The 25,247-nt window shown below is 40.9% G+C and overlaps 1 protein-coding gene across 1 annotated transcript in view; it reads left to right on the top strand.

Annotated features, from left to right (window-relative positions):
* EHBP1 (EH domain binding protein 1) overlaps nucleotides 1-25,247 on the top strand; it is a 228,996-nt gene that overhangs the window by 16,677 nt on the left and 187,072 nt on the right. The window contains exon 2 of the mRNA XM_035895376.1: nucleotides 15,028-15,085. Within this exon, the coding sequence (XP_035751269.1) occupies nucleotides 15,028-15,085 (58 nt within the window). The remainder of the gene's footprint in view (nucleotides 1-15,027; nucleotides 15,086-25,247) is intronic.

The raw sequence follows: 25,247 nt of genomic DNA, 5'->3' as shown, positions 1-25,247 counted from the left end.
TAAGGTCTTGTCTATGCTCAGAAACTGAAAAAGTTAAGGAGAGCTGACTTAAAAGCATGAAGTGCATAAATAAAGCTGTGTTGAACTCTCCTGTGAATGCACTCATTCAGGAGATTTGCTCTTCACTGCGATAGCCCGGTGGTCTTAATTTTCTGAGCGTTCCTCTGTGGGCCTGCCCATTGTTTTGAAGTGCTTGTACTGCTGGAGTGTGGGCATGCACACGCGTGTGCAATGCTGGCCCTGCCAAGGCTGATGCTCCATCTGAATGCTCCAGAAGTAAATATGTTAAAATTTTGCAGGCTTCAACTTTTGAGCCTTGTTTGTTTTAAAGATGAAAAGTGCATTTTATATCAAATACACTGAAATATGTGGAAAACCTTATTTTGCAGAATCCAAGAAGTTTGTGTGCCCACACATCTCTATTGTCTGTGTTGATGACTCTGCACATAACTGGTTTTCCCCCTCAGTGCTCTGTGTGAACTCTGCACAGCTAAAATTGATGCCCAATCTCTTCATGGTTAGTTTAGAGTGGGATTTTATACATTAGGCTTCTTTGACCCTAACTAGGCAAATATATTAAAACTCCAATTTGAAATTTAATCATTTACAGTAACTTATCTTAATTTCATTTACCATTCTAAACGCTTGAAATTAAAATTTTTCTTCCTGTTTAGTGCCAGATCCTGCAGCACTTAATCTGGTAGGAGGTTTTTGCCTTTCACTGTAAAGACACTGTTTTTTCACTTGGCACAACTAGGTGTTGCAGTAAGTTTGAGAGGCTTTGTCTTTTACTTTGACTGGATGACTCTCAGCACTTTGCAAGATTAAGAGTGTATTTTGCTCCAGGAACCAACCTAGCCTCCCTTTTTATTCACCTTTCTGCTTCCAAGAACCGCTTTTCACACCAGACACATTTGTGTTTACAGATAAAAAATTTTTAAATTAGAGTAAAATTGAAATCTATGGTGAGACAAAATTACTTAATCTTTTAAGCTGTGTGCTCTATGGGATAGAGGGGCTCTGTCTCTTTATCCCTTTGCCTTATTTAATGGTACAAGGCTGGAATCCAGCCTGCAAGACATCAAATCCACTTAATAAAAAATCTGGACAGCATCCAGGAGTCTCTTCTGTGACTGCAGACGTTACTTTACAACTACTCCATGCTAAGATCCATCCGCTAACTAAAGTAGCCAGCAGGCTAAAACATGATCAGATATTTCATTATAGGATGGAGAGGGTATGGGTTCTGTCTATTTTAAGTTGATATAAAATAGCAACCATGACAGCACAGGAAGGGAGAGGGCAGCATGGTAGCCAACGTAGTGACCGGACTTAGTCTCTAGTTACAAACTCAGTGTGTGATGGGTAGCAACAGGCCTCAACTTGAGACTTTGAAACAGTCGATATTGGTGGTATCTATGTCTTCATTGGGAACGTAAGCAAGGGAAGGGCAGTGTTTGTTTTCAACAGTTTATATCTCAAAAAAATTCTGGGGACGCAAAGGACCTTTTGCACCTTGAGGAGCGTCCTGCTGTTGGATATTAGTAACCAGCTGAAACTTTTCAAAGGAGAGTAGGTACAGCTTCGTGTACACAAAAAAATGTGAAGACTCTTGGTTTCTTCTGTAAGGATACTGAGCTGAAGGGCTGACCTAGCTCCAAAGGCTTTGGTTGTAGGAGTGTCTGACTTGAGTGGAAGATAGGTCAGGTTGTAACAGAAAAATACCATATAGGAAGATTATTTAAAAAAAAACCAAAAACAAAACCACAAACAAAAAAACATGGCTGGTTGAAAGCTGTAATTTCTTTGTGCATTTTCAATATTGGCATGAATTCAGCTATACTTTAGGTTCTGTATGTTTGCTTTTTTAATTGAAACCCATGCTTTAAAACAGTCATATTAAATATGATATTAGTTTCCAGATTAGCCAATCTTGAAATAATTAGTTACCATCTACTTCAGATTGCTGTTGGGCATCTTGCAAACAGCAGTTATTAGCAAAATCTGCTTAGGCCCTTAGTTGTTGGTGGTCTTAGGCTTTTTTTTTTTGACCTTAAAATAGAAATGTTTCATCAATGGTATCTTCAAATTAGGAAGTTTAGTATTTTCAAGATACTTTCCAATTTTTAAAAGATGTAAGATCATTTTTTTTTTTTTAATGTTTCAAAATGGAAACAGACGTCTTTCAGTTAGGAAATTTTTTTCTTTTTTGTTTTGTTTACCACATCCAGCCCCTAGTGTTGGCAGGAGGTTTTACTTGGTCTCCTGAGTATCCAGGGGTTAACGTACATTTTTTTCTTATCCAATAGTTGCTGCTGGATATGAGCCAGGGGTGTGACTTTGAGGGCATTAAAAGGCTTGGTCAGCTTAACTTCCTAAAAATGATACAAATTTTTAGATTTTGGATGTATGATTAATTGGTGATCTATAAATAGAAATAAATGGTGTTGCTTTTGAGATTGACTTTTGTAATCAGAAGTGTTAACTTTGTTTCAGGAGGCAGCTTGGAAGCAATGGAACAACTTAAACAGATTGAGCAGGAAGAGGAGGAGTTGTTCTAATTTTGCAGTCTTTGGAACAGTTATTTAACTGTAAATACTGATCAAATAAATTCACTTCTTATGACCATATCTCCACCTTAAAGCAGCTCTCAAAAGGCCACCAACATGAAATGGGGCATCTCATGGGAAATGGTAGCAGCAGTTTCTAATGGCCTATGCCAGTTCCTTGGAAACCATATGCAAAAATTTTGTAACTCTGGTAATTAATATTTTTATTTCTTAACATGCAAGAAAATCATAGCTTTAATTTTGAAAACTCTCCACGTATGGCTTACTGCTGCAAAATTTATCATGTTGACTTATTCTCATTTTGTACGTTTTGAAGGTCTTGTTAAGCTTGGAGAAGACGAGGTCTGTAGAGACTTTGGGGCTTTTTGTTTTCTTAGTGTGCAAGTGTGTGACTTTGGGACCCAAGTTTAAATGCAAGGTTCCCATGTTTCTCTGTGTTGTTTTGATGTTGTGGCTGTTCCAGAGATTTCCAGCAGCTGTGCATTATTGCAGTTGGTAAAATCTAGTTTTGCACCTCTGAAGGGTGGTAGGAAGGTGTGTTACTTCCACTAGTGCCCCAGCTGTTGAGGAGTTGTGTTCTTCCTGGTAACAGGGAACTTTGCTGAAACCAGGCGATGCACAATCTTGTGGTTGGTCATAGAGCCAAGGTGATGCCAGATTCGGAGCTGAGAAAGCAGTTCAAGATCTTATCTTTCAATTCCCTCCTTCCCTGAAAGTGAGTTCATACTTCTTGATACCCTGTCTCTCATGGCTGTGACTCAGAGCACCTGACAGCATTTGCAAAGTCTGGTCTCCTGGGCAGAGATAGGGGAAAGGAGCTCACACAGCATGTCATGTTTTCACTCTCCCCCTCCCCTGCCGCCTTTCTTTTTCCCCCCCTCTTTGTGATATTAATTTAGAAAAGTGAAAGGAGGCTGCTGACAGATGAGGAACCTTTAATTGGAGAGCTCATTGCGCATGGGCCAGGAGTGCCCATGTCTCAGAATAAATGTGGATTAATTTAAAGCTCAGTAAAGTATTACTTAGAAAACTACGTATGAGTTTGTATGTTTGTTTCCATGCTGCTCCACCTATGGACACATCATACCACAGATCTGCCCCTTAGCTTACTACATCTTCGTGTCGTGCTGCCCAGTGTTAGGCTACAGTCTTTGGAGTGTAAATCAGGAGTTTGCCCTGTATAGCTTAAAGTATATAGTCAAGCTTTTCAGACTCACAAGTTTTGAAGAGGCAGACTACTGTTTGTCTTAGTACTATTTGTTCTTTGTAGGTATGAGCCTTTTTAATGAAGAGCACTAATTACTGTATAAGCATCTCAGTCCCATAATCCAAGCACCTGAGGTCGGTGATATGAACTTTCTCTTTGGACAAACCCTACAAGCTGATACCATTCTGCATTTGCTGCCCACTCAGAAACCTTCAGTATGTTCACAACTTCTGTGTGTCTTCAAAGGATAGAAGTTGCTTTGTGTAATCCAAAACATGGCCTTAAGAAACAAAAACAAACAAGAAAACCCTGTTGCCGTTGGTTTGGAAGGGAGCTTTGAAAGATGCATGGCGCCAGCCAGATTCTCCTACTCCTGCCCACGCTGAACTGTAATTCCTTCAGGATGAGTCCATGGATTGCAAGGAGAGGAGGAGGATGGAGTCATTAACACACTGTTGCTTCCGAGACTTGCTTTGTCCAAGTCCTAACGTGGACACTGGAATCCCTGTGGAACAGCGTGTTGCAGCCTGTGGCTCATGAATCTAAACCTTCATTCTTGTATTGGTGTGTGAATGTGAAACTTGCCCAGGCAGTAAGAGCAATGAAGATCATTCTCCTCTTTAATCGCTATGCAGAATGTCTCTAAAATAGGTTTTAGACAAATTGGAAGAAGAAGAGTCTATTACAGTTCAGTTTTCTTGTGCTGTGGTTTTGGTGAAAGATGCACACTTTTCTTCTGTTCTGCAGGAATTGCAGAAAAATATTTTTTTTTCTTGACTGTTCCCAGATTGAAAAACAGAAGGGCATTCTGTTCAAATGCTGTTTGAAAAAAAAATTATACAAAATGGAATAGGATCTGTTTGTAATGGGGTCTGATTAAAATTGACAGTGGTGTGCTGAGAAGCTTCTTGCATATTTTTAGTATAGAAATGCATTGTTTAATGTGGACATTTGTTTTTGAGGGGTTGGAGCTATGTTTCAGGCACCATTTGTCAGTTTTATTTTAGTTATGCTTTTGCACTCCTTGTTGTGAGATACAACTAACGTGCTTGTGCTTCAAAATAAGAAGGGATAACACAAAAGTTTAAGGTATCCTCAGTAACGCACGTACATTGTTGTATGGAGATACTATCTTTGGTTTATAGATAGAGGTATAGGTAGGTCATGGAGCATGACTAAAATCAAAGGGAGGGTTGATGCTGTTCAGTGTCTGTCTTAAAGTTTTCTGAATGCTGTATCGTCAGCGAGGACAAGAGCTGGAATTTGAATTAAAAATCCCTGGTATACTTGCTCAAGTTTGCGAAAACTGTGTTTCTCTGGTTCTTGTTACTAATCTGTTTTGTTGTTTTACGGCACAGTGAACATGGACATTCATGAAGAGAGGGGCAGATAAAGCTGATCACTTGTGTTTGCTTAAGGAAGTGTGGGATGTGGAGGCTGAGTGTGTGGAGGTCTGTGTTCAGCACTTGGGTTTCATAGCAGATAAAGGGTCTAGCACTTCACCTTCTTAAACCAGCTTCCAAATGCACTGTTACGTATGAAGTGAAGATGAGTTTGATTTTGAACTAGTTTGTGTTTATTCACTTGGCAGTTGTCAGGCCCCAGCTCTGCAGGGAAGAGGATCAGAATAGTGAGTTCACCGCAGGTCAGGACCGGGCGGACTGTGCAAGCAGGTTTGTGTAGTGCCTGCTCTTGCCAGGCACTGTTTGGGAGGAGCAACCTACCAACATTAAACTGAAAGCTTTTTTTAAAAACATCAATTCATTATTGTTAAAAAGTAGAAGACTAAATATTCTGAAAAAAGAAAATAAAAAGGAAAATCGGCCATCTGAGAACGATCTGACTCCTGGTAGCCTCCTGTGACCTTTCCACTATAAAACAACATGCTCCGCTCTTTCCATTTAAGGTTTGTCTGAATGGCTCCGTTAGCCTGTGCTCCTCCCTGCTGGTTAGCCTGAGCCCCCGCTAGCCACGCACAAAAACCTGACCTGTGTTTAGTGGGGTTATAATGCTCCGAACTTACTTCACTAGGGAGGTTGGTTTTACAAGCAAGCTTTTAGGTGGCCTTAAGCAGCTGTTGTTTTCTGTAGGCATTGTTTGTTATAGATTATTGTGAGGCATTTCTAAGCTCTGGTGTGGCAGGATGTGTAGTGTAAATGTGTGGACTAAGCATTGCTCGAGTAAATGTCTGCCTAAGGAGAGTGAGGTAAGAGATCCACTTGGTCATGGTGCGGTACTCTTAACACTTCCTTGGGACAAGCAAACCTAGATTGAAACAGGTAAAGAAAGCTTCTATGTGGAGGGCAGCTGGAGGTGACAAAATTCAGGGACTAGTCAAGGCATCATCCTCTTGCTGTCAAAAGGACGTTAGGGAACATAGCTTCTGAAGACTAGAGCCAGTTTGTGTATTCTGCAATATAAAATTATGTTGCAAAAAGCTTAAGAAAAGATTTTGCTAGATAGTCCTGTCAAGTTTGTTTTGCTCAACATTCTTTGCTGCAATAACTCCTTGAAAAACAAAGCTGAAGCTGTCCTTGTCACTTGTTGTGAATAATGGATGAACTTGGGCTTTGTTTAATCCAGCTCATTCTGCAAACTTTGTGTTTGGTTTGAGAAAACCAAGTCATCAGCAGTGCATACTACACATTCCACGCTCATCCTTGCAAATAGATGCTGTGCAGATTCAGTAGGTCTGACTGCACTTGGAAAATAGTTAGTGTTTTGCTTTGTCCCTTTTATTTTGTTTAAACCAAGCAAAGCTGGACTAGAGCTTCTTTTGAAAAGCAAAGCATAATCTTGAGACGAAAGTCTTGTAGAAGTCAGGCTGTTCAGCTGCAGATCTATTAAAAACCCCTCAAATTCAGTTCACAAGGGAAATCCTGGTCTTCTGACAGCTTGTGTAGTCTTGAAAAAATATGTAGAGACCTCTGGTGGGAAGAAATGAAGGAGTAATTTTCTGTGTTAAGTGTAGAAAGTGAAGATGCAGAAGTGGAAGGATCTCAGCTACGGCGTCCTCTTGCTGTGCCTGTTTTAATTTTTTCTCTTTTGAAATTTCCCAGCCTTGTTAAGACTACTCGGTGATTGCAGGGAGGGAAGATCAAGCTTTGTCTTATTTTAGGGGCTTGATGCATATTCCGCAATGAGTTAGGTTGGGAGACTGCTGTTATGATTCAGATAGTCTGTGGTAATGCTGTGAGATGGTTCAGGAGTCTGTTCACAGGCCTTATGCAGGAGTCTGTAGTGAAGCAGGAGGAGATGGACTAGGCCAGGTGAACACGTCAGCCATCTTACCTTAATTTGCTGGTGGATGTGTCTTGGCATCTTGTACAACTATGCTGAACAATGTCTGGGTACAAGTCAGTAGCCTTAACTTCTACCGTGGGAGTTAAGGGGAGGTGGGGAAGAAAACCCCAAGCCACTTCCTAAAATGCAAAGCTTCATCTCTTAATGTACTTTATCTTATAATTAGCTCAGATGAGTTTTATCTCCAAAACATTTTATTTTCTTCCTAATATTTCTGGCTTTTGCAATCAGTGCTGTACCTTCACTCAGCAAGATGGTTCATTTGGCAAATGCATCAACATATGACATCATTCTTACCAGAGTCCTTAGGCCTGTTTAAAGCATCAGTGGTGACTTGACTGCACTTCCTGGAGTTGTAGGCAGCTGTGGAATTTCATTGATCGTGACCAACAGGAAATTCTGAAGGAAAAAACTTAGTACAAGGCTCACGAAAGGCCGTTGCTTGAGTAGTTCCTTGGCTAATGGTAATGATGTATGTCCCAGTGGAGAGGACTGCACTTCAAAGACAGCTTTTCAAAGTAATTATCTGTAAAATGAGGAAAAGTAACATTCATCCCAACTTAACGGTGGTGTAGAACTGATCCCATTTATTTGTAAGAGACCAGTAGAGAGCCTTGATAGCATTCCAGCAGTCATGTAGAAAGCTCTCTGCTGATGGGGAGGGAGTATTGGTTCCTAATAAAAACCTTGGCCATCATGCTGGTATGTACAGTGCAGAGGGGACAAAAGGTTATTTAAAAAAAAATAATAATTCTTATCAGAAGTACTTTGACATTAGTCCTCAAGTAATTATTTTTATCCTTCAATAGGTGCATCTGCATGCTATTGTGCTAACACTGCTGCTTCTCTTGTTAATTATACTCTTTTAAGCTTGCTTCACAAGAGTAATCTGGCAGCCTGTAATAATTAATGCAGTTCAAATCAAACACAGTGAGAATAAAACAAGCTAAACAAAAAAAGGGGAGGAAAAAAAAAGGCAAACCCTGACACTTAGGCAGTTAGATGCCAAAACGAACATGCAGGCTGTAGTGGTCTGTGTACATACAAAAAAGTACCTTATGCATTACAGGCATTGAAAGATTATTGAATGTTATTAAATGTAACGATACCTCGTTATAAACAAATACTGTTACCTATTTTCTCTCCTTTTGCCAAAGGGTTATTAGTAATTGGTCTTGCCATTGGCTTCAGTGGCCATAATTAAAGTTAAGTGCACTTGCAGTTCTTTCCAACAGATTCTAAACATGTCTTGTAGTTTTCTGTTATCGAGAGGTAAATTTGGTGGAGAAATAGGTCCTAGTTAATGTTATCTGCTTCTGCTAAAAGGTTTACAAAACAAGACCTAACAGGAGACTGATACCTTTTATGTCCTTCTTTCACAAATGATATTTGGAGAGTTCTGTAATGAAAATATTGTGCCAAATTTTTCCTGCAATGATCAAACCTAGCCCCAGAAGACCTTGAATCTTACACAACCTCCTTTTCAACTGTGAATGTGATGATCAGATGACATAGTTTTTTTCCACTCTGTAGAATGTTTTTATTACTTTATTTTAAAATTGTGGATATGGCACAGTCTGGTTCCAATATTTTTTCCTTTTTTTTTTTTTTTTTTTTCTTTAAATTGGTTGTTTCAATGGGAGAATTAAGATACTAGAATCATGGCTTCCATCTGACAGGAAAAGCAGGCATGGTTTTGAATTATAGATGGCTTATTAATCTGTATTTTAAATCTCATTTTAGTTACTTAATATGCAGGGCAGTCATGAAGCTCTTACTGAGCTGCAAACTTTGAAATCAAAATCTTCCCTGCTTCTTTCAGTAAGTTGCACTTGTAAATAATGTTTACTACTTTACTTTACAGTTTACTACTGTAAATTGCCTTTCTTCAGGAATAGTTTCTTGTGAACCACACAAAAATGAGTAAATAGCAAATACAAGTTTATGGTAGGCATTATAAAATATGATCTTTTCAATCCAAGTTGGATCCTTTGGTACCTGCTGCTGGGTCCCTGCCTTTCACAGTGGCAGCGTCTGTCTGATGCCCCAGTGCTGTTGGCTTCCTTCAGCTCCCACCTCCCAGGGGGCTGCTGCTACTTTGGCGATGCTGCTTGCTACCATGGGGTGAAATGCAAAGCACCACCAAGGCAATCGTGTTAGATTCCAGTGTGGTATTAAATACTCCCACTGAAAGGTTGGTGGTGTTGAATTATATAGATTGAAGCAATTACTTAGTGTGGAGATGCAGCTGTTCAGCTAAACCCCAGTTTTTTCTCCCACCCCAACCCCATCGTCTTAGGGTTAGCCATGTGTTATGCCTTACCTTAAACATACTGGCTTTGCTGGAGCTGAATACATGACTAAAAGCTGGTGGGTTTAAAAGAATGAGAAATGATATTTGTGCAGCACAGGAAATTAATTTTCTAATTTTTTTAATAGCTGACCATTAGTATTTGTTCAGCTTACACCATTGTGGATTTTGTATTTGGAATGATCTCGGAGTTTACAAAGTAAACTTATAAAGGATACAAAAACTGGTCTTCAGTCTACTTCTGAAGAAGGGATTTTATTTGCTTTTATTGTTGGCATTAACAGACAGCAGCCCAGGTTTATGATGTTGAAGGAGGGGAGAAGTCCCAAGAAGGAAATATTACTTAAATGCTTTAAATGAGCAAATTGCATTATGTGGTTTTGGCCATTTCCTAGCACTGAGACATCACTAATAACCTTGAATGCAAATTTGCCGACTAAAATATGAGCAGGGTTTTTTCTTCTAGAAGTATATTGGCATAAAAGAGCAATGAACAGATTGTAGAAGAGAAGGCTGCTCTTGGCCTTGTTTGTAAAACAGTTCTACTGGGATATTTTTAAATTGTTGGATTTCTGACTTTCTTGAAGAAAATCCCTTAGAAAAACTGCTGTTCTTTGTGTTTTGTTTCAGTTAAGTATGTGGTATATACTTAGTGGGGAATCTCATACTTTGGGATATTTTTTCTCTTCCCTTCTCTCCCCATTCCATTTTGCTAAATTTTCTGTCTCCATATTGTGATGACATTCCTCATTTTGTTTTGGCAAAGTACCTCTGGATGTGGATTTCTCTCATACTTGAAGCTGAAGGAGCAAAGTACACTCAGTACTTAACAAAATAAATGTACTGGTGAAAGAGCCTATGGGAGGAAGTGCTGGTTGTGCTCTTCCATCAGCATGGATTGGTCTTCTCAGTCTGAATTGAGACTCCAGTTGGCTTTTTCATGTTAGTGTATTTCTTTATATTCCTGGCAGAGTGAGTTCTTCAAAATTGAGAAATAAATCCATGCTTGGTGATAACTGTGTGTGTATGTGATGCAGATGCAGCTCCTGCTGGAGAGCTGCATTGAAGCACCAGCTGTCTCTTGACAACCTGTGTAAAGCCAGGCAAGCAATGCCATGGTTTAAAATTAGAGGAAAGGAGTAGAATTAAATGTAAGGTCAGTTACCAACCTGGGACACGCTCATACCAATATCAGAGGAGATTACTGTCATGTCCTGGTGCCCATGTCTGATTTGGGTTTTGGGTTTGTTTTTTTTCTGTCCAGACTTAAAAGGATTTCTACATTCGAGGTTTGTCAGCCCTTGACAATTGTTTCATGCTACTTAGTTTTTCAGAATAACTGTGTTGTGTCTACGTATAGCCTCTTCGCTATAACTGTTCTTAGGCTGTCTCCATCAGGGCTGGCCTCCTGGTTTAGATGTTGGCACTACACGGAGATGGGTGTGCTGCTTCACTTTTCTAGCTTGTGGTGTGTTTCCCCTGAATTGACTTGCTTTGATGCTGACGCTGACACTCCTGTTTCCTCGCTTCGCTTTGCTGTCTTGCTTCTCTTGTCCTATTTGTTTGCACACATGTATAACTGTTCTTAGGCTGTCTCCATCAGGGCTGGCCTCCTGGTTTAGATGTTGGCACTACATGGAGATGGGTGTGCTGCTTCACTTTTCTAGCTTGTGGTGTGTTTCCCCATGGGAGATGATCCAGTGCCATTCTAAGAAAAAAATCACTTGTGATGTCAAGTAAGACCAGATCAAAACAGATCTAGATGGGCAAAGCAGCATCATTGATGCCTGAGCTGGAGCTGCAGGAAAGGAAGGGACCTGGGTAGGATCCTTCTTAGCCTCCCTCACAGATCTCTGGAGACCTGAGTGCTCTTCTGATGAAAACTTGTGGAAATTTACCCTTGAAATCCATGTGTTGGCAATTCAATGTTTGCATGATCTACTAAGTTTACCATGAAGAATGTCTTTTTGTCTTTTACATGTTTCTGATAGCGGGTGTTCCTGTACACCTGAGCAGGCCAAGGCCGCTGTAAGCATAGTGGCTGGCTGCCCTGGGGAGAAGGAGCAGGGAGGAGACATGCTGCTGAGCACTGTGTCCCTTTAGGTGAGAGGGAGAAGAGGTGGAGAGCTAGTGGCAGCGTGGACTTGTGTTCTTCCTGTTAATCTCTGCAGGCATTGTCCTGCCTTTTCCTACTGAATCTGCTATTTTTGTGACTCCTGGGACACAGAGTCCTGCTCTCGGAGGGAGGGTTGTCTTCAGTGTAGCCACTGGTACTTCAGAAGTGCATCTTATTTTTCCTTTTTTTTTCCCCCCCCTTCCCTAACCCCTTTCCTGCTCCAATTTTGGCATTTTTCTGTGCTCAGAGGCAAGCTCAGGAGTGAGTAAGTCAAAGTGAAATTAAATTTGTTTCACGAGCTAGTTTCTGAAATGAGAATGAGTCAACTTTAAAGTGCAAAGTGAAATAACTCCAGAAAAAAATTGTTTATTGTAGACATGGGTTTGGATTGCTTTGCTTCAAGGAAATTGCTTGGTTTTGTTTTTTTTCCTGGTGGCACAAACGCCGCTCCCATCAAAGTGAATGGGGGTATGTGCCAACAGATGAGAACCTAACGCACCCAACACCAAGCGAGCAGAGAGCTTTCGAAGTACTATAGGATGACCTCATTATCAAACAAGATTTTGCAGGAGAAGCTGCAAGCAGAGCCAGCCTATGGTTTAGGTCGTCTAAAGAAGCCATAAGAGAGAATTTACACAGTTTAAAATGCAGTAGACTATGCCACTTTCAGTTTATCCCAACTTGGAAATTAAGGGATATATTAAAGGAATAAGGTGCCGTACAGTATAGCAAATAAAAGCCAGTGTCCTCATTTCCTTCACAGGGTCTGTTTGCCTTTAACTCTGTTTTTCAGGGGAACTTTAGTTCTGGTGGGGTTTAAATGTGAATCACAGGTGATGTAATAGTTTTACTGCAGCCTGCAGAAATGATGAACAGCTTCATGGGAAGGTATATAATATGGTAGCTAGAACTTCAGAGCTCTCAGACTATTGAACCAGTTGGGTTTTCATTTGAAAAGTTAGTTATGAAATAGATAGTCTCCCTGTGATGAAATACTAGGATAGCAGTGTGAACGCTGCTTTATTTATTCAGAATACTTCTGTGGTGCACTTCGGGTGCATCTTCTAAAGAATGCTTTGAGTGCATTGTAGCTTGACTTTTTCTCAGTAACACCCATTTTTTTTCCCGCCATGATTTTTTTTTTTAACATGAAACAGGTTTTGCTATTGGCTTTAGAACTGCAAGGATTCTTACACTAGTGACTCAAAATTCTTGAGTAGCAAGTTTTTTTCCAGGCAGAGTCGCAGCTTTAGCACTTTTAAGTGCAAGTGTGAACTCTCCTGAAAATGGTTTGCATGTGGATTTGCAGTCAGGCTTGCTGATGGGAGTTGGGTCATCAGCCAGGAAACAAAGCTGGAATGAATGGTCAGGAGTCTCTGGAAGAGGGCTCATGGGTCTGGAAGTGGGACCAGGAGTGTGGCCATATGATGAGAAGTGTATCACGGGGGAAGGAAGAGGGAAAGCCTGGAAGTTAGGTCAATACCAAAAATCACTCTGAGGCAATTCTAAAACTAATAAGGTAAAAGTAATAGGGCCGTAACTATTAACCAAGAAATAAATCTGAAGAAATTTGAAGAGAAAATAATTTGTACTGGAAGTGTCCTTCACTGAGGTTTCCATCCGCATTAATTAGAAATACTAAATAAACAAATGCTTGGAGAGCCGTAATGAATTTCGGCGTGCTTGTCCTTCTGAGTGAAAGTTGAGGAAGCACCGATTTATCTGTCTGTGGTCATCCAAGGAGATTTTGAGGAGTAATACGGGACTCAGTTCTCTTGTTTGAGGTAATCAAATAGGAGGGGGGGAAAAAAAATCTTTTGGAGGTGAAAAAGTGAAATTGTGTGTTTTCTGTGCTACTTAGCCAGTACCCTTTCAGTATGTCTGCTTTGAAATTCAAACTAGAGTTTGCATTGATCGTTTTTTTTGGGTACAGTTTATCCCAACTTAGAAATTAAGGGATATATTAAAGGAATAAGGTGCCGTACAGTATAGCAAATAAAAGCCAGTGTCCTCATTTCCTTCACAGGGTCTGTTTGCCTTTAACTCTGTTTTTCAGGGGAACTTTAGTTCTGGTGGGGTTTAAATGTGAATCACAGGTGATGTAATAGTTTTACTGCAGCCTGCAGAAATGATGAACAGCTTCATGAGCTAGAACTTCAGAGCTCTCAGACTATTGAACCAGTTGGGTTTTCATTTGAAAAGTTAGTTATGAAATAGATAGTCTCCCTGTGATGAAATACTAGGATAGCAGTGTGAACGCTGCTTTATTTATTCAGAATAATTCTGTGGTGCACTTCGGGTGCATCTTCTAAAGAATGCTTTGAGTGCATTGTAGCTTGACTTTTTCTCAGTAACACCCATTTTTTTTCCCGCCATGATTTTTTTTTTTAACATGAAACAGGTTTTGCTATTGGCTTTAGAACTGCAAGGATTCTTACACTAGTGACTCAAAATTCTTGAGTAGCAAGTTTTTTTCCAGACAGAGTCGCAGCTTTAGCACTTTTAAGTGCAAGTGTGAACTCTCCTGAAAATGGTTTGCATGTGGATTTGCAGTCAGGCTTGCTGATGGGAGTTGGGTCATCAGCCAGGAAACAAAGCTGGAATGAATGGTCAGGAGTCTCTGGAAGAGGGCTCATGGGTCTGGAAGTGGGACCAGGAGTGTGGCCATATGATGAGAAGTGTATCACGGGGGAAGGAAGAGGGAAAGCCTGGAAGTTAGGTCAATACCAAAAATCACTCTGAGGCAATTCTAAAACTAATAAGGTAAAAGTAATAGGGCCGTAACTATTAACCAAGAAATAAATCTGAAGAAATTTGAAGAGAAAATAATTTGTACTGGAAGTGTCCTTCACTGAGGTTTCCATCCGCATTAATTAGAAATACTAAATAAACAAATGCTTGGAGAGCCGTAATGAATTTCGGCGTGCTTGTCCTTCTGAGTGAAAGTTGAGGAAGCACCGATTTATCTGTCTGTGGTCATCCAAGGAGATTTTGAGGAGTAATACGGGACTCAGTTCTCTTGTTTGAGGTAATCAAATAGGAGGGGGGGAAAAAAAATCTTTTGGAGGTGAAAAAGTGAAATTGTGTGTTTTCTGTGCTACTTAGCCAGTACCCTTTCAGTATGTCTGCTTTGAAATTCAAACTAGAGTTTGCATTGATCGTTTTTTTTGGGTACTGGATTCTTTTCAAGGTGTCTTTAAAGAGGCTGGACCCTGTTCTTTGCCCCATGGAAGAGTTTCTGCTCGGGTGTGCTGCTGTCTCTGGGGAAATGCCCACAGGCAAGGACATCAGGAGGAGAAGGTTGACATTAGCGTGTAGATTGGAGGACAGCCTTTTTCTAAAAATACGGCATTATTTTTCCTGTTAAATGACTGATGTTGAGAGTGGTTTTTAGATGAGCTATTTTTAAGAGATAATGTATCCGCTAAGGTTGTCATTATGTATTGCAAGAGTTTTAATATAAACTGTTTACATATTGATCTTGTTGTAGATTAAGCTGTTTCTTCCTTATCTTCAACAGGCAGCCAGATAAACTAGTGGTGGTTTGGACAAGAAGAAGCCGAAGAAAATCCTCTAAGGTTAGTTGATTGCTTAATAAGTCCCAACTTCAGTGGCAAGAAGGATCAGCTGTTTGAGGAACTGGTTTCTTGAGCAGCCAAATAAAAGAGAAATATTTTAATTGTTCTTATTTTCTTTTTAACTCTGTTTATCTGTAAAGTTCAGAATGAGCTGCTGTTGATGTCAACACTAATTTATGGAAACACTTAACTCTGATTTCAGCTTCAGTTATTTGTTTAGCAGAACTGTATCATCATCAGTTCGATTTCAGTTATTAATTGCTTAGACCTAATTAGAAAGGAGAATCTGTTTCACTACTAGAAGTGTATTAAAATTATTACTTTTATTATTATTATTAAAGAATCTGACATCACTGCAATGGGGAGATAAAGTCTGAATAAGAGGCTATTTCACAACTAGAAAGTACTATAAATTGAAAAGAATAAATGCAGGCTCTTTCAGCCAGTAGTGTATATTTGAATTAGATTTTAACATTTTACTTCCACAAACACTGTGAGGAAGCATATGAATTTGTACTTTATTGCTAATGACTTGGTAGCCTGAGGAAAGAGAAGCTCCAAGTGAAGTCTGTCCAGTATTTGGGCATTCATAAAGTTTCTCTTGCATGTGGCTGGGTTTTTTGATGTGTAAAAGTTTGCAAGCAGAGGAGCCCTCTCTTCTGTGAGCTTTGCCTTACTTTTTCTGCACTAAGAAATCTGAAAGCCTTATGAGATTACTGTCTCTTTGTTAAATGGTGCTCAGTTTGTCTAGACTGCTGAATTGTGCTGCTCTGACAGTAAGGCGCAGTCAGCCTCTATGGAGCCTCCTTTGGGTCTAGGGCAAAGGGAAAGGGTTGAGACAGTCTGGTTGAGACAGGCTTGGTTTCCGGAGAAAATGAAGCTTAAAAAACCCCACGACGCCCTCCATTTACACTGAAATTAAAGCAAATGGCAAGCATTTCTAAACCTCTGCAGTGTCTAATATGACAGCGTCTTGTATGGTATTGTGTTACTGACTAATAAGAGTAAAATCTTTTGTCAGTCCTAGCAGTCAGTTGTTATTGCCCATGGAGGTGGGGAGCCTATTTCACATGTACGGCAGGCAAGCAAAGGCTTTTGAACACTGGTCATATTGCAGGATTTCTTTTGTTGCTTTGAGTCCTCTGGTATAGGGCTGTCCCCCATCTGTCCAAAAGCTTGACAAGGGCAACGTGTGTGAGGTGGGGAAAAATAGCCTCTGGGCAGGTTTGCAGGGGGAAGGAGTGCATGCTGGTTTCCTCTCTTCCCAATAGCTTCTCTTTTTCAAGATACTCAGCCGCACTTGCTCATTCCTTCTCCCCACAGTTGTTGCCATAAGCCTGACCAGGGTAAGAGGCAAGTGGTCTCGTCCAGAGGGGAAGTTTTGGAATTGAGCCTTTTAATAGTTCTTTAACACTTCAGTTACATAGAGATGGTATAAGCTCCTTTTTTTGGTATATGCATGTGACTCAAAATCATACTTCCAAGAACTCTGGAACAGTGGAGAGAGGGCAAGATATCTTGAAATAATTAGATTTCGAAGAACTTAAATGTTTAGAAAATGTGATATACAAGTTCTTACCCTACTGAGGAGAGACTTTGGGGTTTTTTACCGGCAATCCTCTTTCTGACTTATTTTTCTGATTGTCATGCATATTTGCTGTATTTTGTCTTTTAACTTGAACAAATGCCTACTCCAATGTGTGCATCCTAAATTCTGCTTTAGGGTATGAAAACCCAATGGTGTTACCTTGTGAGTAAACAAGGGTCTTGTACCTTTTCCAAGATAACTGCTCCTGTTCTATGTTTGTACTCTTCAGCAAAGCCAGTCAGACTATTCCTCCTTCATTGAAGGATGAACTAGCTCAGGTTACCTTGAATTTACAGCTTGATGTATACCTAGGCAGTAACTGCTGATGTATGGTGTCCGTCATGGCTGTGATAACTTTTCTATTTTGGTTTCATTTAATTTCTGTAGAACAGAGAGAGAAAAGATAATATAGAACAGTAAAGTCAATACTTACATGAGCGTTGTAACCATGAAAAGCTTGGTGAAAAGCAAGGTGTTTGTCCATGAATGAATAGTTTATGGAGATCCAGAATATGTTCAGAAACAGAAGGCCTAACAAAATTCCAATAGGACCTCGTGAAGTGATGGGTTTCTGCCTGTGGTGTTATGGGCATAATGCTGTAGGATCCAATGGCAACATTTCACTGAGGCAAGAGGATTTGCTGACACTAGCTCAGCTTTTTGGGCCTGAGGTTTTTTCAGCTAGGCCATAAAGTTCCAGGATATGCCTTCCCGTGAGTGTCTTCTCTCTTGGTCACCAAGCAGTAGAAGCAACTCTTGGATAAACTGGGAGACTTACCTGAGTCTCAGAAAAGTATTTTGCTAACTCATGCTTACTAAGATCCCACAAAGGTACTCTGAAAGAGTCTGAGTGGCCCTGAGGCCTGGGCAGAGGATAGAGTTAATTTTAAAGCTTAGGTAGTTGATATGATTGGAGCTTTTTGCATCCAAGACTGTAGATCAATAAATATTCTTGATCTCTCAGTCATCCTGCCAGTAAAATACTTTATTCAACATATTTGTTTCATCTAATTGCTTTCTTGGAAGCAAGTCAAATGAATATTTCCTCTTATTTTTGATGGACACTGGGCTCAGTCAGTACAAAACATTAATAATTTTCTATGTTTTTCAGCTTCTTTAAAAAGGAGGAGGAGAGGGATGACAAGGTGGAGGAGAGGGATTTGCCTTACTGTAAAGATATGTAAAGACTTCTTCGGAGGTTATGATTTCTTTTCTGAACTTTTCAGATTGTTAGTGATAATGAGGGATATCACTATGCTAGTTCAGACTCACAGAATGGTTGAGGTTGGAAGACACCTCTGAAGGTCACCTGGTCCAACCCCTCTGCTGAAGTAGGGCCACCTGCTTAAGCCCAGGACTGTGTCCAGACAGCTTTTAAATAATCTCCAAGATGGGAGACTCCACAATCTTTCAGGGCAACTTGTGCCAGTTCTCAGTCATCCTCATGGTGAACAAGTGTTTCCTGATGTTCAGAAGGAACCTCCTGTTTCACTTTGTGCCCATTGCCTCTTGTCCTGTCACTGGGCACCACTGAGGAGCGTGTGTATCTATCTTCTTTGCACCCTCCCTTCAGGTATTTATATACGTTGATAAGGTCCCCCCAAGCCTTCTCTTCTTCAGGCCAAACAGTCCCAGCTCTCTCAGGTTTTCCTCCTATGAGAGATGATCCAGTCCCTTAAACATTTTCATGGACCTTTGCTGGACTCTCTCCAGTAGCTCAATGTCTTGTACTGGAAAGTATAAGAAAGATGTCATCAAAAAATGTGGTGCAACTTGGAAGATGGTATGATGATGCTATGGATGTATACTGAAACTGGCCTGCTTAACTAATGTAATCTTAAGATACTGTTGAGCTGAAAGCTGAGTCCTTGATGTCGTCTGAAGCCCTTATTTTTGTGCTTTTCTATGATTTTGGTATGCCTTCTGGCCCACATACTGTCTTTCCAACTAAACTACTAGAGTGTTCCCTCAATTAGAAGAAATCATAAGAGAGAATGTGCCAGGAGTCTGAACATTTTAGTTGTTTCTGTGGGAAGCATAGGATAGGAGCTGTAGATATGTTAAATTATAGTAAGTTTTAAAGTATTGCAAATGAACAGCAATAACAGTTTAGAAAGAGCATTTAAATGGCAGTCTGATGGACAGATACAGGACCATAAATGTATCCAGTAGTTACTGGCCTTAAAGCAGGTTTAGGTTACTTACAGCTCCATTCTGGGATGCCCTCTCTCTGTGCAAATCTGATTTTGATGCTTTTCAAGAGGCATGTCAAGACAAGATATCTCTCTATAGCTGGGCATCTTCATAGTGTGTGCCAGGCATTTACAGAAGATGGTGATTTGCAGCCTTGCTATATTTGGCAGAATTACTGAGCAATCCAAACGAATACTGAGAACCAAAATGAACTTTCAGCTTGATGGGGGGTGAAGTCACCAATTTTCTGGTGAAAATGTTGTCTGTCTTCAAAATCAGGTATGTGGGGCTTCCCACAACTTTTCAAACCTCATTTAGAGGGTTACCAGCCTCCGTAATTTACAGAAGGTGGAGCTTGTAATAGTGAACTTGCTTAACTCTTCCTCCTCAGTACCCTGTCACACTGGCATGTTGCTCCCAGGTTTTCAGACCCTGGCTTTTGGACTTGCCTTTTCTTTTTTTTTGAGTGGGGGAGGAATGTCTTTGTTCTAGTGTAGAACAAGGGAAAAGTGTTGTAAATATGTTTACCTTCATTTCACTGAAATGCTCTCGCATTTCCAGGCTTTGAACTAAGAAATTTCAATTTGAAAAGAGATGCTGCCATGATGTCAAAGAGGCACTTTCTGCTATTCCTGTTAACACATACAGGCTTATGGTTGAATCGCACACCTCTGAAGAATCAAATTTGCACTTGCTTCTGAGAGCCTGACAGAATTATTCTTCAAAGATCCTTTTTGTATCAAAGCTGAAAGAAGGTACTTTGCCTGTGATTTCAGCGCTTCTGCTTCAGGTTTATAAAAAACTGTTTAAACAGACAGGAGAAGGAACAATGTCGGGAACATGGAAAGGACTTTAATGGTAAGAGCAGAGCCAAGAGAAGCAGAGGGACAGGGAGTAAAAAGGATCCCTTATTGTCCACAACAGCAGCCTGCCCAGCCTTTTTTCAAGGATACACCATCAATAAAGCAGCAGTCGGGTCACCTGGCTTGCTGTCCTTGGCAATCTGTTGCCTTTTCTGGCTACTTCATTTTCTAGTGCTAGCCCTGCTTGTCACTACCAGCTTCTCACTGACTGGAGTTACAAAGGCATGCTGTGGCTCTGACATGGCGATGGCTGCCTGGGACCAGCGCAGTTTGGTAATGGCACCCCTGGGGCTTCTTGGTTTCTTCGTAAAGTAAGGAAATCATGTTGGGTTGCAAATGCAAGCGGTCAAAATTATGATGAGTCATTCCAATGGTCTGTGCCTACTGTTTTAAGGCATATGATATAGTCTTTAATAAGGCGCCTGCAAATTGTTTTCCTACAGCCTTGCTGCCTCGTTAAGCAGACAGTGGTTAGGGAGAGCATGAGGACTGAGTGGTGAGCAAAACTGCTTAATCAATAAAGTAGTTGGAGGGTGTTTGTTAAAGAAGATATAGGGCATGAACAAAAAAGACTGCCTCACTGTTATGTGATTAAATGCTGCCTTAGTGAATTCAATTTTTTCCCATCCTCATCTACAAAGTTCCTGATTGAGGCTAGATAGAGTATTAAAGCAAGATTTGATGTATCTTCCCCTTTAGTGGGTGTCTGTGGCATGGGGACTGACTTGCAGCAGTGTTGAGCAGCCATCATTGCACTTGAAGTGAAAAAAGTCTGCTTTGGAAAACAAAACCAAAGATTGTTTTGTGCTTAATCCTTATAAAGTAAGGTCCTAGCTGACTTAAGCAGACCATGCAAAATTAGTAGAAACTGGGTATTCTTTTGCTCCTTGTAAATTGGGGACCATAATACCCTTCTCTTTTCTAGGGATCCTGCAAAGTTAAAATCTGATGATGTTCTGAGGTGCAGTGATGGATGTCCCAGAAAACTATGGCAAAAATAAATCTGCATTCAGTTCATTTGTTCGTTTGTGGATTTGGTGTTTTGTTGGGTTTTTTTGTTTTTTGTTTTTTGTTTTTTTTTTTTAATAAGAAGCCTAATAGATAAGGCCAGAAACTGCTTGATGAGAAGGTGAAGAGGCTCTCTATCTGAGCATCCTCTATGTGGGCAGTGAATAAGGCGAGGTTTGGTGAAAGAAATAGCATGAATCATGTATTTAAGGAATACGCCATGAATGTGTATATATGAAATTACGTTTGAACAGCTAGCCCAGTGCTAGAGAATCTGTTTCCTAGTGAGGATGAGGTTTTGCTCATTTTCCAAGCTTAGCAGTCTTTCTGTAGCTTTTTAGCAGTAATACATGGATACATGATTACAGTTGTAACGTGTGCTGATGAATTGAAGACATTCATGGGAAGACCGGCGGGAATCTGCTAGTTGCTTCATCTACTCTCAGCGAACACTGACAGCAGTGGGTTGAATGAAGGCTGCCTGGCGTTTCCAGGGTTTTGAACTTTCTTCTTTGGCACAGGCTGGGTTTTTTGGACTGCATCCCAGGGCGGGCGTGCGATGGGAGCCTTGTTCTGGTGCCCAGCCTCTTTAACTGGAGGGACAGGCACAGTGATTTCAGGATGATCATGGGGATGCAAGCTGTAGTCTGGAGTATGGTCTTTAATTTGTCTCCTCCCTTTGTGATACTGAGCTATGGTACAGAAGAAGAAGCAGCAGCCATCCACAAACTGCCAGTTGATGTTTCCTTTGGTGTGGGCGTATCAGCAGCTTTTCCCAGTCCATTCCTTTTCCAGCAGGTCTGTTAGCAGCTGGATCATACTGACCTCTGACTGTCCCCAGATGATGTATGGCTTTGGTGGGACTCACCACATAGAGCAAATTGGAGCAATGCTCAGAGTTCACAAGCTTCGCTGCTGTTGTGGAGGCACCAGATGAAGGATCTGGCTGCTTAATGTCAGCTCCTTCTTCCTGGATAACACTGAAGAAGAATGACTTACAAGCTGAGCTGCCCTAAGCACTGTTGGAGCCAGTCAAGCTCCTACTTGGCTCTTGTGCCCTGAACAGCCTGTCACAGAGACAAGTAGCAGAGCTGGTCTGATCATAGGCAGTTGGCAAATATTTTATCAGGGAAAGAAAAGCAGCAGCTCACTGGCTTACAATAAAGCCTCTTTTGGGGCTGCAGGTGAGGAATAATGGTAGGTCTGGTTCTGACTTTTGCTCTTAAAAAGCAATATTGAGGGCTTGGCTATAGGAACATGGCTTTGATTCATAAATAGAAACTGTTCCATAATTTCCAGGAGGCTTAAAATATTATGGTCAGCTCTAGGATCTTACAGGAAAGTAACCTGCAATTATTCTGCATAACAGAGGCAGGATGAGATGAGGCAGTAGTAAAGAAGGGAGAAAGCAGATGGGTAACATAAAGCATCTGGAAGGGTAGGCTCTTGAAATAATGTAATATTTTGGTTTTGAAGGTTCAGGAAAGAGATTTTTGTAGAGACAAGGAAAAGTGTAAGCAGCAGTAAGCAGGGTTGGTCATGATAGAAATGGCGTACGTGCCAGGTCATGAAATCCCCTACAAAAAGGGGTAGGGGAAGTGACTTCAATGATGCACTCTAGTTAGCTGATTTGCTTGCATCTGCCTTATCTGCTTCATGATGAAGTGATGAACAGCTGGGGGTGGCATTTCTTAACTTCATGTTTGAAACCAAAGTTCCTGATTTGGGGCTGTCTTCAACTTTATCTTTTTTTATTCAGATTTAAAAGCTTGTTCTGTTTATATTTTATAATCTATAGAGAGCTGAGCAGTGACAGTAAGGGTAGGTTTATATTCAGTCTGTCTTAGGTTTTGTTGTTTCTGTCATGTCATCCATCCCTCCGTGTTGTATCCGTCCGTGTCGTGTCCTCCCACCCCAGAACTGGCTAAAAAACTCTGGTGTAAGTTTGGTAAGGTTTTTTTGGTTTTTGCTACCTTCCCCTACTCCCTGTAAGAGGATAACACTGGATTTATAAATGTTTATACACTTTCTTATATTACAGAGAATTGATAGTAACTGCTTTTTAGATTGGATGAGAGTGCTTCAAAAATAACAGTGTTTGAAATTATCTGGTTTGTTCCAAGTTTCACAGATACGTATTTGTATTTTGGAAAGCTGTGCAATGTCATCATCTTCTCCATCACCTCTGTTAATTGCCGTCATCCAAGTTTGCCTGCAGAGTGGGAGGCAGTTTCATATGGTCAGGGTCCGCCCCTGGTGGGTAATTACAAGGAAAGGTGCTGTACCAAAGGCAGCCCTCAGGTGAGCTAGTCTCATCATCTTTCATTCAGTCGATGTACTGCCATATGTTGAACTAGACAGAGATGCTTTATAGTTTTCTGTAACATCTCACCATTTGGTACAAGAGTTTCAGCAATGCTGGGAAACATTACTTTTATGATTAAGCCCACTCGTAAAAGTAAGCCCACTCTGTGCTCCCCAGCAGAAACTACTGGAGAACAAGACTTGAGTTTGTCCAGCCTGTGCATGAGGCGAGAGAGGTATGTGAGACACTGCTGTTTGACACAGTCAAAAAGTGCACACTTAGCAGGAGTGGAGAGACTGTACCTTGCTGATAATAGCTTAAGTGTTACTAAATGTTGAGAATTTGAAGAAGCATCAGAGTTTGTGTTTGAAATCACTTCAACTGACTGTTGAAGGCTGCTTGACAACAGAATCAATATTTTCAGGAGTGTTTCACTAATTTTGAGTACAGTCTGTAAGCCATTTGGTGTGTTGTATGTGCATTATCATATGGAACACTGGACATTTTAATTATATGGCCCTGTAAGTTGCTGATTTCAATCTATTTTTAAAGATTTTTCCCTTCTCATTGGAACCAGAGGCTGAAACTGCAGAGGTATCAAATTGGTCTTTTCAGCTCAAGCATATTAGAACAGTTGTTGTGATGTTCACAACATCACGAAGGGTAGATTGCAAAGCAGGCTGTCTGGATTGTTTTAGAGAGAAAACTGGGGAAAGATCTCAGAATTGGGTAGCCTGAAGTGCTCGTGTGAGTCTGTAAGCTCACGTCCTTTCTTTAACAGCTTTCTTCCTCTTAACAGTCATCGGTTGTGTGCCAGAGCAATGCTGTAGGTTGGACAATGTCATTTGTGGACCTGCTCTATTTATAGGGTATTTCAGCAACTCCTCCTGTAGCTCCTGTTTCCTGATTTAAAAGAGCTTTCACACTGTGTCGCTGTCTCTCATTTTCCACTGGCAGAAAAAGGGAGGAGTGGAGTTTCTCCTTGAAATGCAACAGAGCATTTCTGCTTCTCTTTCCAGGCCATGGCTCTCGTCCCTCGGATTTAGGAGACGAGTCTGGCAAGGGGAGGGCTGTGGGTGAGGCACCCGCTGCCAGCAGTCACTTCTGCTTGGCTGCTTCTTTCGCCTTGGCTTCAGAGACAAGGGGAGATGGCTAGTAAAGACTAGTGGGAGATGAGGAAAAAATGGGTCTAGAAGGCACAGCCTAGTGGGAAATTGAGTTAGAAGTGAGGATTATGGTGAAAATGAACTGCACAGATGCAATGCCTCGTCTTGGCTGAGCCCTGACAGCAATCGCCTGTCTGGAACGCCTGTTCGCAATTCTGCTGCACAGAGGTGGCCTGATTCAGCTCATGTATCAAAGTCAAGGCTTATAATTTGGGAGTTGAAAAGGTTTTTTGATATAGGCCAGATGTAACTTCAAGAAACTGCAGTACAGAGGTCCCTGACATGAGAAATACTGTGTTAGAATAACATTCTCCATGTTAAATTATCATTATTGTTAGCCCTTCTGTGTTTTCCCCCCTTTGCTTTCCCATTTCCCTTTCTCCTTCCCAACAACCCAGATGTAGTTTTGATGTTATCTTTTTCTGTCATGCTGTTTGTGTGGTGCAATGTTTATTTTTCAAAGCCAAAGGAGGATTTAATAACATTCAGCTGATCACAGAACAGCTTTGCTTTAAAAGCTCATTAGCTAGGGCTTTTCTCCTGGTTGTTGCTTTCAGTGACATGCCTGTCACAGTGATAGAAAATCATATATATCTGTGTGTGTGTGTTTATTGTGTCTCACTAACTGTCCTGGTGGGAGGCAATGCTGATAAAGGGCTTGAAGTAAGGCTTTGCCTGCACCAATGAATGCTCATCTTCTAGTTTTGGTTTGTTTGTGTTTTTTATAACTGGAACAAATAATCCTCAGCTGAGCAGGCCGTCAGTGCCTGGATCTTGGACATCAGAAGTTGAACATAATTGTCAGTATTGGCCAAAATCAGCAGGTAAGCCATTAGCTCTTACTAGTTTTGTGAAAATTGGTATCTGGAAAGAGGATGGAGTGCCTTTATGGAGAAGTTGATTTATCTTACAAGATGCTACATGAGGACGGGCTAGCTGGCAGGTGAGCGTGTGCCTGGCTGTGGGGCCTGCTGAATATCCCCATCAGGCAAGCTGAGAACAATGCGGGGACTGCAGGTCCCATGGAAGGGAGATGTAA

This window comes from Egretta garzetta, unplaced genomic scaffold (genome assembly GCF_000687185.1).
Source record: "Egretta garzetta isolate BGI_Z169 unplaced genomic scaffold, ASM68718v1 scaffold360, whole genome shotgun sequence".
Taxonomy (NCBI): domain Eukaryota; kingdom Metazoa; phylum Chordata; class Aves; order Pelecaniformes; family Ardeidae; genus Egretta; species Egretta garzetta.
Note: the sequence above shows the minus strand (reverse complement) of the source record. Positions and strands in the feature narration are given on the sequence as shown.